Source organism: Papio anubis, chromosome 12 (genome assembly GCF_008728515.1).
Source record: "Papio anubis isolate 15944 chromosome 12, Panubis1.0, whole genome shotgun sequence".
In the NCBI taxonomy this organism is placed as follows: Eukaryota; Metazoa; Chordata; class Mammalia; order Primates; family Cercopithecidae; genus Papio; species Papio anubis.
The window spans coordinates 111,620,746-111,639,841 of NC_044987.1; the positions used below are offsets into that span (position 1 = coordinate 111,620,746).

The 19,096-nt window shown below is 52.2% G+C and overlaps 1 protein-coding gene and 1 long non-coding RNA gene across 4 annotated transcripts in view; one reads left to right on the forward strand and one right to left on the reverse strand.

Moving 5' to 3' along the window:
• Positions 1-7,251: 7,251 nt before the first annotated feature.
• LOC103877448 lies at positions 7,252-10,136 on the reverse strand. 3 transcript variants are annotated; one of them, XR_637146.4, is made up of 2 exons: positions 8,557-10,136; positions 7,252-7,464 (listed from the first exon to the last, which is right to left on the reverse strand). It is a non-coding gene; the product is annotated as an uncharacterized LOC103877448 (long non-coding RNA). The 3 variants fall into 3 exon arrangements; XR_637147.4 differs by having other exon boundaries at positions 8,506-10,136; XR_004177571.1 differs by having other exon boundaries at positions 7,252-7,493; positions 8,506-10,136.
• Positions 10,137-10,759: 623 nt separating this feature from the next.
• FADS2 (fatty acid desaturase 2) overlaps positions 10,760-19,096 on the forward strand; it is a 37,416-nt gene continuing 29,079 nt past the window's right edge. The window contains 1 exon segment of the mRNA NM_001145087.1: positions 10,760-10,966. Coding sequence (NP_001138559.1) covers positions 10,760-10,966 — 207 coding nt within the window.

Sequence of the window (19,096 nt, forward strand, 5' to 3'; positions counted from 1 at the left end):
AGAAGCACAGTGGGCAGAGGACAGACTGCAGACTCCTGTGGTGTCCCTGTTTGCAGGGAGTCGGGAGTTTGGGGTTTTTTGTTACAAATAACACAATTTGGATATCCCTGGGTCTTAGCAACCCGGCAGGGAGCCATTGAGCTCACAGTGGCACCTGTGAATGAATTTCACTGGCTTGTTGCATCTGTTCACATAAGAGCAGGACTTTAGACCTTCTAGGTTAGTGTGTCTAAATGCTTTCTCCATTATTTTACCCCTAAGAAGCCATTTTAGACATTTTCCTCCTTAATTGCAACCACCCCCTTTGAAATTTTGAAGCCATAGATATGCCATATATGTTTACATGTTGTATGCATATCTGTGTTTCATATATTAAAAGAACAAGACTTTTTCACCCCTCTGGGGGTGATACTGCCCCACTGAGAAGGCATACTGTAGTTTAAAGGCTCCCCCAGTTATAACGGGGGCCCGCAGAGAGTATCTTATCTGGGTTCACCAACCTGCCCACTGTGGTCTCCTTTAAGAACGTGCCTTATGGCTGTCCCCACTAGCAAGCACTGCAGAAAACCCCATACTTGCCAGCCTGTGCACATTCCCAAAGTAGCAGAAGCTTTGATGCGCTAAAGGCATAAGGTTCCTGTAGACCTCACTGCCCCAAATTATGCTGTGCATCTCCCAGAAAGGAGGCACATTCCCTTCTCTGCTCTGTCCCCTTCTGTGTCTCCGGGCCTGGAGAAAGCATGGGTGGCCTTCCTTAGTCTCACAAAGATATGACAATGATCCTTCTCCATCCCTGCTTCCAGGACCCTCAAAATATGTTCCTTGCAGAGCCCTTTTACCAACCACCAATCAGCAGCCACGGCCAGTTCCCAGTGTAGACTCAACTGGTCTTCACCACATGATGGAAAGCATGTACAATGTGCTATCACTTACATCACCAGCGGTCCACCAGTGCCCCGCTTTACAGATGTCAAACTGGAGACCCAGAGAGGTTTGGTCTTGGAGCAAGGTCACTCGGTAAGAGGCCAAGGCCTATGTTCTTTGTTCTGCACCAGAATGCAAGAAACCTCACCCGCAGTGCCTACACATCAGGGAGCCATGGTCACCCCCGGTACGTCCTACTTGGGGTGTGGTCCACACGTCAGCACTTTCCACAGATTGTTCGTGGCCAGTTCATGACGAGGTAAGTGCAGGAATTGGGAGTAAGCAGTTAGAAATGTTTCTAGCAGTTTGATGGTGTAATTTTATGCCTATTAGCTCTAATTTTAAAAAAAATCTGGGGCTGGGCATGGTGGCCAATGCCTGGAATCCCAGCACTTTGGGAGGCCAAGGCTGGTGGATCACCTGAAGTCAGGAGTTTGAGATCAGCCTGGCCAACCTGGAGAAACCCTGCCTCTACTAAAAATACAAAATTAGCCGGGTGTGGTGGCACACACCTGTAATCTCAGCTACCCGTGAGGCTGAGGCAGGAGAATTGCTTGAACCCAGGAGATGGAGGTTGCGGTGAGCTGAGATCACGCCACTGCACTTCAACCTGGGCAACAAGAGCAAAACTCTGTCAAAAAAAAAAAAAAATCTGGGTTCAGGTATTTCTTTTTTTCATTTTATTTTTCTAATGACTCGTTTTTATTGTATTTTTTTTTTTTTTTTTTTGAGACTGAGTCTCGCTCTGTAGCCCAGGCTGGAGTGCAGTGGCCGGATCTCAGCTCACTGCAAGCTCCGCCTCCCGGGTTCACGCCATTCTCCGGCCTCAGCCTCCCGAGTAGCTGGGACTACAGGCGCCCGCCATCTCGCCCGGCTATTTTTTTTATTTCTTAGTAGAGACGGGGTTTCACTGTGTTCGCCAGGATGGTCTCGATCTCCTGACCTCGTGATCCGCCCATCTCGGCCTCCCAAAGTGCTGGGATTACAGGCTTGAGCCACCGCGCCCGGCCTTTTATTGTATTTTATGAGTGTCAGTCTGTGACAGATTGGATTTTTCTTTTTAATAAGCTATTCCTTCACTACTGATAGTTTAAAAAGCACAGTGTAGAGGTTGCAAACCTCCCACTTCCTGCACAGAGCATGGAAGGTCTTTGACCTCAGGATTAACAGAAAGAAAAATAACAAGTGGTTGTTTGGCCAAACTAACAGGTGGTCAGAGCCCAAAGGTCTCTCTTCAGTCCGGGGCAGACACAGCCTCAAGGTCATCAAAGCCTGGCTCCTGGGTGGCTTCTTCTTTTTTTTTTTTTTTTTTGGAGTCTGACTTTGCTGCCCAGGGTGGAGTGCAGTGGTGTGATCTCACTGCAACCTCCACCTCCCAGGTTCAGGTGATTCTCCTGCTTCAGCCTCCTGAGTAGCTGGAATTACAGGCACCTGCCACCACACCTAGCTAATTTTTGTATTTTTAGTAGAGACGGGGTTTCACCGTGTTGGCCAGGCAGGTTTGGAATTCCCAACCTTAGGTGATCTGCCTGCCTCGGCCTCTCAAAGTGCTGGGATTATAGGTATGAGCCACTGTGCCCGGACTCTGGGTGGCTTCTGGACTCTTGGTGTTCTGTCCCGGGAGTAGCAGTTTCCTAAGCCATAGGTGTGCAAACGGTGGCTCCGTGTGCCTTTCACTTGGGGGCTTGTTCAATCACACCCTCGACAGAGCAGCTGGGAACTTCAGGGATGAATCATCCAATTGCCCCTCCACCCTCATTGTAAAAGTGAGGAACCTGAGGCCCAGGGAGGTCATGTCTTGCTTATTTTCCTATCTCCATGGACAAGGAGGGTGCCTGTCACAGAGGATCCACTGGGGTTCCATCAGAAGCTGAACTCCAGTGAGCCATAGAGAATAAGGAGTTTCTCCAGGTTTCAGAACTCTTCAGTGGTGGGAGCTGGTTGGTTAATCTATGTAAGGGGTTATCTCTGTGTCTCTGCTGGGCCTGAGGTCAGCTGGTGTGGCTCAGGGAGAGAGGCTGGATGTGAAGGGGGAAAGACAAAGAACAAACTGGAATGGTATCTAGCTCTCACCACCTGCAATCTCCATGATGCCAGGGCCCTGAGGGACAAACTGGGGATTTTCACTCCAGAGCCACACACCTGGTCCAGGAGCTGGATGACCTGCAGGCCCCACAGCTGCCCTGGGCCAACAAGGTAAGCCAGCGTTCAGTAACAGCGTGGGGGAGGTGCCGCCGCGCGCCTGCCCTGCACAGCCTCAGAGCACAGCAAAAACAGCTGTGCTCCCCTTCCACTTTCCAAATCTTGTGCACGTTTTTCTCCTGGCCACCCCCGCCACCCCAACCCACGACCCTCTGGGCAAGGGAATTCTGGGCAATGTAGTTCAGCTTAGCTAAGTTGACACACTACGAAGCCACCCCGATGCCCATTAAATGCTGAACGAACACATGAATGAATGAATGAATGAATGAATGAATGAATGCATGACATGACTTGTACCGGGGCATGCAGTAAGCAGTTGAGAGGCAAAACTGGAATGTAATGTGGGGTGGGTGGAGGGGGCTCCACTGCACCATGTTTACTTCCGGAAGCTCAGCTTTACTGGAGTGGAAGCTCAGCCCAGCCACAGGGTCACCACAGAGGACACACCCACTGCTCAGGTGTGAGGCCTGTGGCTCAGACTTTCCCCAGAGCTCTCTTTAGAGTTGAATTCCACATGTGTTTAATAAGCATCCAGCACGTGACCCACACCAAAGACTCCATGCTGATCAGACTCCGCCTCTTCTCACAGGGAACTTCCAGGCTGGCTGGTGGAGGTAGATGCACACGTAATTTGATGCTGTGTATATAAGAAGTGCTTTGGGAGCCCAAAAGAGAGGACTCCTGACTTTGCCACAGTGGAGGCCAGTCACTAGGGGGATCTTAAGGTGGAACTGGAGTTGCAGGCAGCCAAGGTGGGGAAGGGCACTCTGGCCAGGAGATGAGCATGGACCAAGGGCCAGGAGGACTGGCAGGCCATGGCCGTTCGTGGGAAACGGGGACCCACCCTGCATGGCCAGAGGGAAGGATGACTGGAGGAAAGAATAGAACCAGGAAAGTGAGGTAGGTGCCAGACCACCAAGGCTCTTAAATGCTGGGTGCAGAACTCTGGCAGGAACATGCAGATGGCTGGACCTGGGCAGTGCCTAGGGCTGGTGAGAGAAAATACACTTTTGAGACAATTAGGGGGAGGAGTTGACTTGGCAGACCTGGAGGATCTCTTTGAGGGCGTGAGAGGTGTAGGTTTGACACTGAGGGCTTAGAGCAATGGCAGAGATGGATGAGGAAGCCCCTCCCTGTGCCACACCCAATGTCAGGGCCTGGGACAGGAGGTGAGGAGAGGTGAGACCAGCAGCCTCTTTTACTCCCGACTCTGGGACAGACTCCTACAGGCAGGAAGGTCTCTAGTGTTTGCCAGTCTGCCGGTGCCTGTCCAGACAGGATTCCCAGATGACTCAGAGACCTCCAGACTGCAGGAGGTTCCTTCTAGTAGCCAGCACTGGAGCGGGCTGACTCCTGCGCACACTGACTGCCGAAGGTTGGCCACCTTGGAACAAAGGAGGTGGTGCCTTGGGCTTGAAGCAATCTACCACCCTTGGAGAAAGCAGAATCACAGATGAGAGAGGAATTTAGAGGCTATCTACTCAAAACCATTTTCTTTACAAGAAAGAGAAAAGCCAAGCAGACAGAACCAGGGCAGTGAACTTGAGCCTATCCTGTCCCCATGTGGCATCCTTCTTACCACAGTGCGCTGTCATCTGGTTTCCCCCTGCTCGACTTGGCCTTCAGATGGAGATGGCCAACGACATTAAGTGGTGGTGCTAGGGTAGGGTGTCATCTCCCTTGGGGGCAGGACCCAAAGGTGAAGGATGTTGCTCATTAGCACATTAGCTCATCAGAGAGAGAGGTCAGCCAAATCTGAAAAACCTTTGCACAGATGAAGCAATTGGTCAGTGACTGCTGCATTTCAGTGATGCTTTATTTATTTTATTGAGGTTTTGTATGTGTTTTTGGTGAGAGGGTGGATCCGGATGTCTAGACCATCCTAGTCTTAGAAATAGGAAACCTCTCAGATTTCCTTCTGTGTGACTTTGGATAAGCCAATCTCTGGGCCTCAGTTTCCCTGTCTTAAGGTAAAGCCAGAGAGTTGCCAGGCTGCTCTCTGCCCCAAGGTACAGCACTCCTACCCTGTGGTCTCTTGGCCTGTGCCTCCGGCTATGTATTTTCGAGGGCTCCTGCCCTGCTGACACCTTGACCACATTCCCCCTCTGCTTCAGCGCTGCCCCCCTAGCTGCCACAGGCTCTCTTTCCTTGGTGGCATCTCCTCTGCCCCTCCCCAGCCTCTCAAAGTTGGCCATACACCAACTTGACTCAGAAGACATCTGTCCTCTCTCAGAGCTGAGGTCAGTGCCTTAGTGATAACAGCCAAGACAAATATGCATGATAAGACCTGATCCAATACCACAAGCAAATGCAAGCATTGGAGGGTGATGCTTACTGGGTCAAAGAGCTCCAAAGGGTCTCAGAGTCTGGATCCTGGGGGATCCCCCTGTGGTCCCCCTATACTGTGTCTGGGCCCCCTCCTCTCACCTTAGTGTTTGCTGAGAGATGCAGCATTAGGAGGCCACAATTTGCCTGGGATAGGGTTGAGAGAACCTCTTGGGTTGAGGGTCTCAGGTTGAGAGACCCTCTCAGGGTCTTACCAAGCTAGTGTCCAGCCCCTACCTCCCAGCCTTTGGTTTGCAGCATGGCTGACTCTCACGGCTGGTGCCCAAACGTGGTGTGACCCAAAGAAGGCAACATATGGAGAAGTGGGCAGTACTTTATGATCCCCATTTTACATCAGGGAAATTGAAGCTCTGCAAAGTTAAGTCATTGGAGTTTGACTTTTTAGGTCTGATTCCAAAGTATACTCTGTTCTCTAACTAGGCTTACTTCTGGCTACTCATTTAACCTGTTCAATGCTGTTTCCCCATTTGTAAAAAAGAGAAACATACACATCCTGCTTGCCTCAAAGGGCTATTGTGACAATCATTTGAAATAACTGATAGAAAAAGCACTTTTAAAATTGATACGATGCAAGTTAAATGCTTCCCTCACCTATCTATATATATGACATCTACGCATATTTATGATGTTGGAGCTGGCCACAACTTAGCATCTGATCTAATCAACTGATTTGACCGGACATGAAACTGATCTCAAAGCTGGGTGGCTGCAGAGCCAGGACTAGAGTTTATGTCTTTGAGTTTCTGTTATAGGGCTCTTTCCCCAAGGGGTCTTCAGGAGCCATCAGGGCTGGGCAGAAGCGGTGCCCCTGCTTCCGTGGCAATTCTCCTGTGCATTTTCCTTCCTCCCCCATCCCTACTGAGTTCTCTAGGCCACAAGAAACCATCTGAAAGCGTGGCATTTCAGGACATCAGCCCGCTGGATGCCTCGAAGAGGTCTGAGAAGGCACGGCTGGATTTGCTGACCTTTCAGAAAGGGTTCCAGAAGGCTTGATGGGAGCAGGCCAAGAGGGCTGCCTTCAGGGTCTGGGGTTTGTGTTTCAAGACTCAATCTATCATGGGCAGATGGAGGGGCCAGACTTATCTCCATGAGCGCCCATGTCTTCATCTGGAAAGACACAGTAACAATACCTACCTTATGCCTTGTCATGAGGATGAAGCTAGGAGGAAGAAGGATAAGAATCACCACCTACTGAATGCTTCCTCAGCCCCGGACAGCGTGCAAATGCTTTTGTCCATTATTTGAAAGTCCTTTGCACACCTAAATTGATAAGCCCATCAGAAGGATGGTTATCTTTACTATTAGAATCAGAGAAGACTGCAATGATTTGAGAAATGGATGGGACGGAAAGTAGACCCAGAGGCCAGGCACAGTGGCTCACACCAACACTTTGGGAGGCCAAGGTGGGAGGATTCTTTGAGTCCAGAAGTTCAAGACCAGCCTGGGCAACATAGCGAGACCCTGTGTTTACAAAAACTTAAAAAATCAACCAGGCATGATGGTGCGTGCCTGTAGTCCCAGTTACCAGGGAAGCTGAGGTGGGAGGATCGCTTGAGCCTGGGAGGTCGAGGCTGCAGTGAGCTGTGATTGTGCTACTGCAGTCACCCTGGGTGACAGAGCAAGACCCTGACTGGAAGGAAGGAAAGAAGGAAGGAAGAAAGGAAGGAAGGAAGGGAGGGAGGGAGAAAAAGAACCAGAGAGAGCTATTCATTCACAAAATTTGACAATGAATTGACTGCGATAGATAGGGGTGATGGCTTGAGAAGGACACAACTCAGATTTTTTAACGATTGGTTGATAAACATGATTTATTATCCAAGGAAAGAAAAGAAGGAAGAGGCCAGGAAAGGTATTCTGCTGGTCCTTTGCCCACCAGGTGCTCCGTGTCAGTGTCACAGTCTCTCTCGTTCCCCTGCTGGCTGCTGGGTGGCTGAAGGATGCCTTTCACTTTCACTCTGCGTCTAATCAGCCAGTGTCTTTGCTCCCATGACCCTGTGAGTCCCCCAGCAGACCTCAGACTCCTTGTGAGGACAAGATGGAAAGCCTCCCTCACCCATTCAGTGGGGACTGGTGGCATGGGCTCCAGCGCACCAGGCCCTGTCTCCCAAAGCACCACCCCCACCCAGCCCAGCCTTTCACCCACTTGGCTGCCTGAAAGAGTCTGGGCTCCAAGCCACCCAGGCCAGTCTCTTTTGTCCCTGATCAAGTACAGTACGATGGTCACAACAAGGTCCTGGCAAGATCCCCAGGAAGCTGCAGTCCTTGGTGCTGCTTGGGGATGGAGGGTGGGAGGATTCTGTGGGGCAGGAGGAAGCCATGGGAACCTCGTTCTGCTCTGAGATCACCCCTTTTCCCAAGCGACTTTGGGGTTGTATGGATACTATGAGGTTTTCTCTGGGCAGACTGTCTCTGGACAGTCTCATCAGTCTCTCCAAGTAGAGAGAGCAAGAAATAAGACAAGAGCAGGATTTCAAGACCAGCTTGGGCAACATAATGAGACACTGTCTGTACAAAAAATTAAAAAATTAGAGGGCAGGGAGGCACATGGCAGTGTCCGGTGTGGGGTCAGCCCCCTAAAGTTCTATCTTTTTTTTTTTGAGACGGAGTCTCGCCCTGTTGCCCAGGCTGGAGGGCAGTGGCGCAATCTCAGCTCACTGCAAGCTCCGCGTCCTGGGTTCACGCCATTCTCCTGCCTCAGCCTCCTGAGTAGCTGGGACTACAGGCGCCCGCCACAGCGCCCGGCTAATTTTTTTGTATTTTTAGTAGAGGTGGGGTTTCACTGTGTTAGTCAGGATGGTCTCAATCTCCTGACCTCGTGATCCACCCGCCTCGGCCTCCCAAAGTGCTGGAATTACAGGCGTGAGCCACCGCGCCCGGCCTAAAGTTCTCTCTTAATTCAGGCCTCCCCTCCCCTCTCCTTGAGCACTGCCCTCATCTTTGAACTCATTGCTGTTCCCCAGTTTCTCCCTTACATCCCAGACCAGCCCCAGCCTCTGAAGTTCTCTCTCTACTATGGATCTGATCATAGCACACCTGCTTTATGGATGTCCAAGCCCCCTCCATGGTCAAGTCCTCCATTCTTACCCCTTACTGAGGCAGCTGGGGCTTTGCCCAATCTGAGCCCCATCTACCGCTGGTCTCACCGGAGCCATTCTTTGAACTTCATTCATTCATTCGTGTCTTCAACACAACGTTTTTATGTGTTTTCAGGACCTACCCTGGCTAGTGTTGTGCTGGGAGCCACTGGGGACCCCAGGCCCTGGCCTGTCCATACTTCTCAGCCACCCTACACAGGCTACCCACACGTGCTGCCTTTTAGGGCCTGAACCTTCAAAGGCTCCTCTCTGAGATACTCCGTGGTTCTGCCTTTCAGATATCACTCCCTGCGTGGAGCTCCACACCCTTTATAAATGTTCATTGAAGTTATCTATACGGTGTGTTAATCCATTTCTGAAAAAGTAATTTTCTTGGTTCCATTTCCATCAACCTTTGACAGATATCAAGGCCACTGTACTCTCCGGAGGTCTTGCTTCATTCTCTTATCTGGTACGGAAGGCTTTTGTTTGGGATGTCTGCTTCCATTCAAAGACAGAGAGGCCTTGCTGTCTTTATGTCTGCAGTTTGTGGAGTGAATGAGGGATGCTCAGGGCTTACACCAGCATGAAATGCGATGGGGGAGGTTGGGGACTGTGTAAATGTGAGGAAAGGGAGCCCATCTGGCTCCACCAGTTGGGCAGAGTGATCTCCCCACCACCCCTGCGTCAGTGTGAAGTTTAGATAGGGCCTGTTTGACCACCTCTCTCAATCTCAGCCTCTGTGAGATGTCATAATATGGGTCCTGTTTACCTGTCAGCCTGTGGTGAGAATCTAATGATTAGGGGGTGCTAGCACACAGGCACCTGTAAATCCCATTGAAATCAAGGCCCTGTAACTCCTCTCCTGATTCCCAAGCCTCTTGCACCCCACCTGCTCTGTTCATGCTTACTTCCCACGTGTCCCGTTAGCCCTCCGGATGCAGTCAGGCCCATTTCCCCAGGACGCCGTCACTAAGCCGACTCATCCAGCTGGGGTCTGAGGGGCCTGCCTCTCGCCCCACGCCTAAAAATCCTAACCCTCCCCCTATCCCTTTGATACGGCGGTCTTTATTTCCTGGAGTCTGTACAACATCACTCCCCAGTGATGCGTCTGCTTCCACGATTCCCAAAGAGACTGAGCTTACTGAGACCAGGGCAAGGACCGCGCCAGTTCCTCGTCGCCCCCTTCCTCTGCCTTCCCCTCCCTTCCCCCTCACCGCAGCCATGACGCCCAGCCCAAGAAAGCAGAGCAGAGGTTCCGCAATTCTTTTCTAAGACTGTCTGATGAGAGGGTTCAAAGCACTCTAACCCAAGGCCGGCTCGTGTCTCTAGGGAGGTTGCAGGAAGGCGCCAGAATGTGGATGGTGCGGACAATGTGGGATACTGGAGTCTCGACTGCCGCGCGCCAAGGAAGGGCGTCACCTAGCCAAGCCGGCCCTGGAGTTGAGTGCCCCGCAGCCCGCCAGTCCGCCCGCCCGGCCGCTTGCTGGCACCCTGGTGGCCGCGCAGGCTTTGTACCGGCATCAGGTGCAAACCCCAGAGCGCCGGGCGTGCGCGCACGCGCCCTGGAGCGCGCGGAGCCCATTCATCGCTCCCACCCGGATCTCCTCTGGGATCTCCTCCGGCGCCCGGGGCCGGAGCGTGGGGGAGGGAGGAGGTCGGACACGTAGCCTGGCTCGCAGCAGGGCTCGACTCCACGCGGGAGGGCGGGGGAGCCGGGGACCCGCCGCTCCAGCCCGCTGGCCTTCGAAAGATCCTCCTGGGCCAATGGCAGGCGGGGCGACGCGACCCGATTGGTGCAGGCGCTCTGCTGATCGCTGTGGAAACCCGGGCGGCGGAGAACGCGGGAGGATGAGGAACCCGAGGCGGGGGGAGCCGGAGGGGCGGGCAGAGGAGGTGTCGAGGCCCTGAGCTCCCGGGGAGTTTTTACTGGAGGCAAAAGTCCATAGCGGGCGGGCTGAGGGAGGGGCGGAGGAAGGGGACCGCTTTGGGGCACTGGGAAGCCAGGGATCCTCCGCCAGGAAGGCAGGGACACTCCCGAGCGCAGACGAGGAGGCTGGGGGAGGGGGCGCGGTGGGAGGAGTAGGAGAAGACAAAAGCCGAAAGCGAAGAGGGCCCGGGCTGCACACACCGGCTGGGAGGCAGCCGTCTGTGCAGCGAGCAGCCGGCGCGGGGAGGCCTCAGTGCACCGGGCGTCACAATAGGCAGGCAGCATGGGGAAGGGGGGTAACCAGGGCGAGGGGGCCGCCGAGCGCGAGGTGCCGATGCCCACCTTCAGCTGGGAGGAGATTCAGAAGCATAACCTGCGCACCGACAGGTGGCTGGTCATTGACCGCAAGGTTTACAACATCACCAAATGGTCCACCCAGCACCCGGGGGGCCAACGGGTCATCGGGCACTACGCTGGAGAAGATGCAACGGTAAGGGTCTGGGGGCGCCCCAGCCACCCTTCTCTGCTGCAGGCGGAGTCAGGAGCCCTGGCTCCCCGGGCGCCAAACAGACCTCCGGCGCTGAATGGAGCTTGGGACGTCCTGTAGGGAAGGAAAGTGCATCTATCGCACTCGTACCCCCGCCCCAATCCTCCTCCTCCTCTGGGCCGACTGGGGTGGAGACCGGATCTGGGACCCCGGGAGGCGGCGCTGCGGTGAAAGTCCCAGTGGTGGAGAACAGGGCAGCATCTACCGCGCGCGCCGGGACCCACGCGTCCTCGCCTTCAGTGGGGTTTGCCCGGAGGCCGGGACTCTCCAAGTGGGGCGCTCGGGCCCGACGGCTCTGGCGCCCCCACCGTGGAAGATGGCCGCCCCTGCGCGCCGCTGAAAGGAGCGGGAGCGCAGGCAGCCAGGTGTGGGACTCTGCGCTTGTCCAGCACTCTCCATCCAGACTAGGTGGCGAGAAGGAAAGCTCGTCCCCGGCCGGGGATCGCTCCTGCTGGGACTCTTGTCTAAGAAGGCCCTCAGTGGCCGCCTGGGAAAAACCGCCCAATAGCTCGGGTTCCCACGCTCCAGGGATTATCTAGACTCACCCCAAGCTCGAGTCGACCTTCTTGGGGACCGGCGTCGGGGATTGGTGGATGGAGAACGGGCTGGGGTTTGCAAAGCCCAGGTCGAGTGAGGCCTTGAGCCGGTGGATTTAGCAGCGCTAGACTGGCTTGGCAACAGGTCCATCTGCACTCGAGGTTACTCTCGGGCGTTCAATTCAATGGCTCTCTGTTTCTAAATCCTGCCAAGAACGCCCTTTCCTCATCTTGCACTCCTAAAGGTAGCTCTCTGGAGCCAGGGCTGCCCACCTTACCCGCACCAAATGCATGGCTCAGTGATTACCCTGCACCAGCTATCCGCACCGGGGACCCCAGTCTGAAATCCTGGCGTTTATTAAAGGTGCAGCTGGTATCCCATGGATTCGAATGGGCTCGAGGGAAAAGAGCAGAGGCAAGGAGAGAAGAAAGGGCGGCTCTTGGTGGTAGTGAATAGGCTGCAGAGAAAAAAGGTCTGATGGGATAGAGAAATTGGGGAAGGTGTATAGGAGAGAGGCAGAAAGGAGGGATGAACTTGAAGTAGATCATTCCACCTGGAGGTCTAGGATGCGGAACTGTTTGTGGGCTTTTGCTCTCTAAGCTGCGTAGCCCCAACCCTTACCTTCCCCACCTCTTGCATCTCCAGGGGAAGGCCAGACCAGGCCGCCATAATCCAAGCTGGACAGTGGACAGGTGGTGTGGGCCAGCCGGGCCAGGGCTTATCTAAGATTGGGAAGGTCAGCGATATTGAAATTCCCTACAGCTTCCAGCCCCATCCTGTTTTACTTGCTTATGGACATTGCTTAAGCCCAGGGGGTTTGTGATGCTATTTAGAACTTAGGTGGGTATGTTTCACATACCTTCAGCGCTATCTCACCTGCACCTTTCCACAACCCAGTGAGGAGGTTGGGTAAAGGTAATTCCTAAGTAAAGGACCTTCTGGATCCTGGCTGGGATCTTTCCACTCTATGTTGCTGGACTTGGACTGGTCTGTTTCTAATTGTATAGGTAAATTGTAGAAGGTTCCTGCCCTGTCCAGGCCCTCACCAAAAGCTTTCCAGAAGGAAAAGTCAAATACAATGGATTTGGTCTGATTATTCCGTATTGTTAAACATATTTTCTTACGTGAACGCTCAGTCTGGCAATTGCCTTGACCTTTCTGGTTTAATTACCATATCACATCGATTTATTTCATCCTTGTTCTGGATGTTCTCAGTGCTTACCTGACCTTAACACTGAGTTCCCTCCAAAAATCAGTGCTTACATCTCTCCTAGCAGAGGACTAGGATGCCCTACCCTTCCCTGACCTTTTCTCTGTCTCATAAAAACGTAATAGTCTCTTCATTTCTGGTCCTGCTCCAGCGCTTTCTGTATAACTTTCATGGACTATAAACCTGGCATCTTGGATGTTAGTTGCTTTGTTACTCTCATAAGCTAAGGTGAGAGCCAACCTGGGCTGCAAACAGATCTAGAATTGAAGAAAGATGTCATTACTGGGCTCATTCACTGAGTGTTGTCACTTGACTGAGCCACCTCTCCTCATCTATAAGGTACACCTGTACCTGTTTCAACGAATCTGATTTGTGGCAAAGCACCCCAGCAACTGTAACCACCAGATGAATGCAATGGGGTGTTTTCAGACAAACGAGAATAAGAACAAGGATTATGAAACAGCTAGAATGGAAAGTATGCAAAGAGGAATTTGGAAGAAAAAATTTAAATCTATGCTAGCTTTATTTGGTGTAGCAACACGTAAAAACAATCCCTGTCCCCAGAGCTTCCTGTCTTCTAAAATAAGACTTTTGGGGCATGAAATACACGAACTGGGGATACAGAATTGAATGATGGTGATGGTGGAGTGAGCAGCTGGGTTCTTTTTGTTTTGTTTTGTTTTGTTTAAACTGTCCAGGACCAGGTTGGAAAAAGGCCTTGAGCAGCATAGGGTGGGTGGGGCATGTGGAAAGAGGACCTAAAGAGAGAGGCAGAAACAGTCTACTGAAATCCAGAGACACCTTGTCTAGGCTGTTGAGCAAGTGGCTTTACCCCTTTGGGTGATGGTTTGTTCCCCAGAGCAAGCGGAGTGACAATTTATGGACCAGGCACAGTCTGGGGAGAGACTGATCAGAAGACAGTTTGGATTCCCTGGAACATTCCCAGGCAATGTTCTGAGCCCATCACAGTGCAGTCATTCCTAACACCAGCCTGGAAACAGGTCAGAAGTCAAAGTCATTCTCGGGACAATCTCGGAAGATCAGGGGGACAATCGGGGGCCTCAACAGGGCATTTTCTTTTTTCTGAAGAGGAAAATATCCAGGTAGTCAGGATCCATCTCCCTAGAAGGATGGGGCAACTGTTACGTGGTCCTTCCACAGAAGTTAAACCCTGGCCTTGCCTATAATAATACAAGTTGCTTGATTTTTGCAGCTTACAAAGCACATTCATGTATTTCACCTCATTTCATTCTCAGATCAGCCCCGTAGGCACCTCTCATTGCTCTGAGGTATCAAACCTGGCTCAAGTGGCAGTGCTCAGACTTCAAATCAGGATCTGACCTCAAGTCTTCCCAGCTCACCTTCCTTCTCTTCCTGTTTCTACCTCTGATCTCTTCCCTTTGTTGCTGCGGTGCTTCTCTCATCTTTTCCTTGCTGTGGGCAAAATGAACCCTCACCCACGCCCTAAGAGTGTGTCTGCTCTTTTCACAGCAGTCCCACCACTGCAGAACTGTTCATCTTCAGCAACAATTCATCAAACATTAATTGAGTGTCTCCATAGCTCTGAGCTGGGCCCAGACACAAAGATGAATTATCCACAGACAGAGACCTGAAGCTGCGGGATGTGCTCCCCTTGCTCTCTGTCAAGCTGGTGCTTGGATCTGGACCCTCTGCCTCCAGACATCAACCCCCCATCCCTAACCCTTGTCTCAGCAGCTACTCCTGCCTGATCTGCACTGGTGACCTCTTAGAATCAAGGGAAGGCGAGAAGAGACCAGAGGTTTGTTCCACCTTTCAACCTGCTCTTAGGTTGTTCTTGTGAAAAGGCAACAGATCTAAAGTGGAACTCTGGCCTCCTTTGGACAAGGCAGGAGGGTTGTAGTATTTAGAGGCAGGGGACCTGGGTTCCAGTCCCAGCCTTATGAATTCCCAGGCCTGGAGAGCAGCTCCGTCTCCCCAGCTGAGATCTGGGTGGGAGCCGTCCAATTCCTGTGGGTGCAGCCTCAGCATCCCCAGGAAGCAGTTCTGAGATGGAAGTGGTGAATGGCACCAATTTCTTCATGCCCAGGTTGCCTTTGCAGGGGCCTATCTCCTGTACAGCCCTGCCTTTCTGCCCTCAGGGTAGTGCGTGGACCCTGTGTTATGGGGGAGGCTCTCACTGCAGGGCTCTTTGGCCACAGAGCACGGCCCTACCAGCCTCTTCTTTTCTTGGAGGGGACATGGCATAGGGGCTTCCTGCCCTGCCTGCATCTCTCTGCTGCGGAAAGGAAGTCAACGTCCCTGTCTTGCTCTTCATTTCCACTGGAGAATGCGAGGGTCCCTCCTGTGCATCTCCACACTCTTAGATCACTTGTTCCGTAAAGTTCTGGTCCACAGGGCTGCCACCTACTGCACTGTATGCCCTGAGCTTGCCCGTCCTGCACTTTCCAAGTCCTGGGCCAAGTGCCCAGTTGTGCAGCATTCGATCAGAGATTAGCCTTGCTCAGCAGAGGACATGAGCACAGCCATAAACAAATCCTGGCACCAGGTGCTCAGTGGATGGCGAGCAACTGTGAGTTGTACCTGGAGTTGGGCAGGGGCAGGGAAAATATCCCTGTGGAGAAGTTGACTGGCATCAGAGCTGGGTGACGGCAGAAGCAGGAACTGGCAAAGAGCGAAGGGTGACACGCACTTCGGAATCTGGGTGTTCTGACATCCCCACCTCACACACCTGCCCTGCCGGGTGTGTGCAGCTCTGCTTTCTTCACTTGTTTGCCAATCCTTTCTCTTCCCCATGTTCCAGGTCCTCTTTCTGGAAAGTCTCTGGCTTCTCTCCTGTTACACAAGGATAGAGCGCGGTTCCAATTCTTGGTCCAAAGACAATGTTTGGGTTGGCCCTCCCTTGCCTTGAATCCTGGTCTGCCTTATACCTGCCAGACATTCCTGTAACCCAGCAGGTGCTGGGAACCTTCTGCCAGCGTGTGAGACACATTTATGCAATGGGAAGTGAGAGACAAAAAATAATCCACTCTCAGGGAGCAGGATGCTCATGTCGAAGGAAGCCTTTGTCTGAACAGCAGATAACACTCAAGGTAGCCACATGTGACTCAAACTCTGCTCAGCTCATCCCCGAGTGTGATAGTGGGCAGGTGGCTCTGCCAACCTACGCCTCATTTTTTGTCTCTAAAAAAGGACCTGCCTCACGAAGTTTGGTAAAGATTCGTGGCTGATGTATGCAAGCCACTCCCGGGGCTCCGTGTCTCGCCTGCGTCACCTCAGCAGGTGGCAGCTGTAGCAACCACCAGCGTGGGGATGCCGGAGAAGGCTTTTGGTGTTCCAGAGGCAGAAGCTAAGTTGTGTGAAACGCGGAAGAGGACAAGTGTCTGATCATGACTGCACAGTGGAAAAGTATGATATCAGAGTGTGTTCAGCTGTGGGGTCCTGGGTCCATTCATTCCCTCGTGAGCCATCTTATGAGGCCCCGTTCCAGGCAATGGGATTATTGCAGCAAACAAGACAGGTGCAGGCCTTCCCAACTGGGGCTTATGCTCCAGCGGGGGACACAGGCCATAAACAAGTGGGCACGTCACACGGTCTGATGACGAACCTTGATGACTGCTATGAAGATCTAATAGGACATTGACCCAGGGAAGGCCCAGGGCTGGGAGAGCTCTTTTGGATGTGATGTTGGGAAAAGCCTCTTGGAGGTGATATTGAGGCTGAGTCCCGAGTGGAGGTGGCCCTGGTGTGGAAAGGAGCGTGGTATGTTCAAGGGTGGTCCACACCAGGCCTGCTCGGAAAGCTGCCACATTGACCATGGGCAAGGAGCCGATCCAACAGACTGCTCGATTTTCTGAAATGGCAGGAAGCGTGTGGCACGTGAGAAAGGAGTCCTTAAAGGCAGATGGACCTGGATTTGATCCTGGCTCTGCCACTTGGAGCCCAGGACTTTGCTTCCTGCGTCTTCATCTCAAAAGTTGGGGCTTGAGGCCTAAGGGAGTAACATGAACAACACTCCTGGCTCCCTGCCTGGCACACGCCTATTACCCCTGGGCTCAGGGAGGTGAGGCTGCCCGTGAGCCTTCTGGAAATGGCTGAGGAGCAACCCAGGTCAAGGCAGGGCTCTGTCATCTGTCTGCTCCCTTGGAGCTGGAACCTGGACTGCAGGTCTTGGGTGTTGGGGAGGCAGCAGGAGCAGAGATGAGTCCATTTGTAAGCCACTGAATCTTGCCTTTCAGTGAAACAAGAGGCATCCATTAGTTATCAGCCGCTGCAGCTGCTTCTTAGGAAACTGCCTTACCAGGGACTTCCTGTTCATTTCTCAAAGGCTGTGGTGTGATGTGAGGAGGACCAATGAAGGGGCTTTTTCAGGCCCAGCCCTGGGCCCTGACTTTGGCAGCTCCTCCAGGCCTCTCCCAGGGCCTTGCTTATTTTGCAGAGGTGGCTGAGGCTCTGGTGGGGACTGCTCACCCCACCCAGAGCCGGCAAAGCTGGTCACCACTGCAACCCGGGGCTCCTCCCTCCTCGCCCCCCAGGGCCTCCTCCCTGCCTGCCCCCGGCCCTCTTCCCTGCGTCCCCAGGGCCCTGGAACAGCACATCTCTTTTCCGTGAAAATACACTTGACCTGATCCCCTGCTACTATCCCTTGTCTGCTTGGCTAGTGGGTCGTAGGCATTTTTTAAAAAACCATGGGCCCAGTTTTCTCCTGCACGAAGTGTTGCTTTGTCAGTCTGTTCTAGACACAAATAGAACAAAGACCAGGCAAAGGACTTGATGCCAGGAATGTAGTAAAGAGATGAAGGGAGACTGGCAGTTACCCTTAGGAGATCCTTACATGTGGGGGTGAAAAGATTTCCAGGAGTGGTTAGCACTTTCTCCACCTCCCCATGACACTCTTTTTTTTTTTTTGAGATGGAGTCTCTCTCTGTCGGCAGGCTGGAGTGCAATGGCATGATCTTGGCTCACTGCAACCTGCCACCTCCCTGGTTAAAGCAATTCCCCTGCCTCAACCTCCCTAGTAGCTGGGATTACAGGTGTGTGCTACCACGCCCGGTGAATTTTTTTTTTGTTGTTATTTTTAGTAGAGACGGGGTTTCACCATGTTGGCCAGGCTGGTCTCAAACTCCTGGCCTCAGGCAATCTGCCGCCTTGGACTCCCAAAGTGCTAAGATGACCGCACCCAGCCCCCTCTTCTTTTTAATTTTGAAAATTTCCCAACATTCAGAAATGTTGAAAGAGCAAGCAAACACCTGTGTATCCTCAACCAAGATTCACTAGTCTTAACATTTTGCCACCTTCGCGTTTTTCCTCTTTACACGTGTGCAGTTTCCTTTTGAAAATAAGCTGTGTCATTATGTGATCATATCCGTAAGGTCTTCATCATTTCCTAAGGAAAAAAGAAGAGATGCTCTAACATAATCACAGTACCTTTGTCACGTTTAAGAAAATTAATAGTAATTCCTTGATATGATCGAATATCTGGTCCATATTCATGTTTTCTCATTCAACCCCCGAAAACCCTTGTATAACTTATTTTTTCCTTCAAGTGAGAGCCTTTCACATTAAAGAATTGCAGGATGTTGTTTGTTTTTTGAGACAGAGTCTCACTCTGTCACCCAGGCTGGAGTGCAGTGGTGCAATCTTGGCTCACTGCAACCTCCGCCTCCTGGTTTTAAGGGATTCTTGTGCCTCAGCCTCCTGAGTAGCTGGGATTACATGCGTGCGCCACCATGCCTGACAAATTTTTGTATTTTTAGTAGAGACGGTATATCACCATTTTGCCCAGGCTGATCTCAAACTCCTAACCTCAGGTGATCCCTGTCTCGGCCTCCCAAAGTGCTGGGATTACAGGCATGAGCCACTGTGCCTGGCCTGTTCGTTTTTTGAGGCAGGGTCTCACTCTCTTGCCCAGACTGGAGTGCAGTGGCACCATCATTACTTACTGTATCTTCCTGCCTCAGCCTCCTGAGTAGCTGGGGTTATTGGTGCAGGTCACCACACCTGGCTAATTTTGTTTATTTTTATAGAGACGGGTCTTGCTATGTTACTCAGGCTGGTCTTGAACTCCTGGCCTCAAGTGATCCCCCTGCCTCTGCCTCCCAAAGTGCTGGGATTACAGGTGTGAGCCACTGCGACTGAACAAAAGTTGCAGTTTTTATATCATTTTAGTCTCTTTTAATCTAGACCATGCTTCCATACTTTTTTTTTTTCCCCCCACAAACCTGTATTTTTTTTCCCAGCTATATTGATTTTTCTGATTGTTTCTCATGGTGGAGCTTGACTGGTTTGCCAATCCTACCAATGTCTGGAAGCTTGACTTGATGCAGATTAAACAGTGTTCACCACTG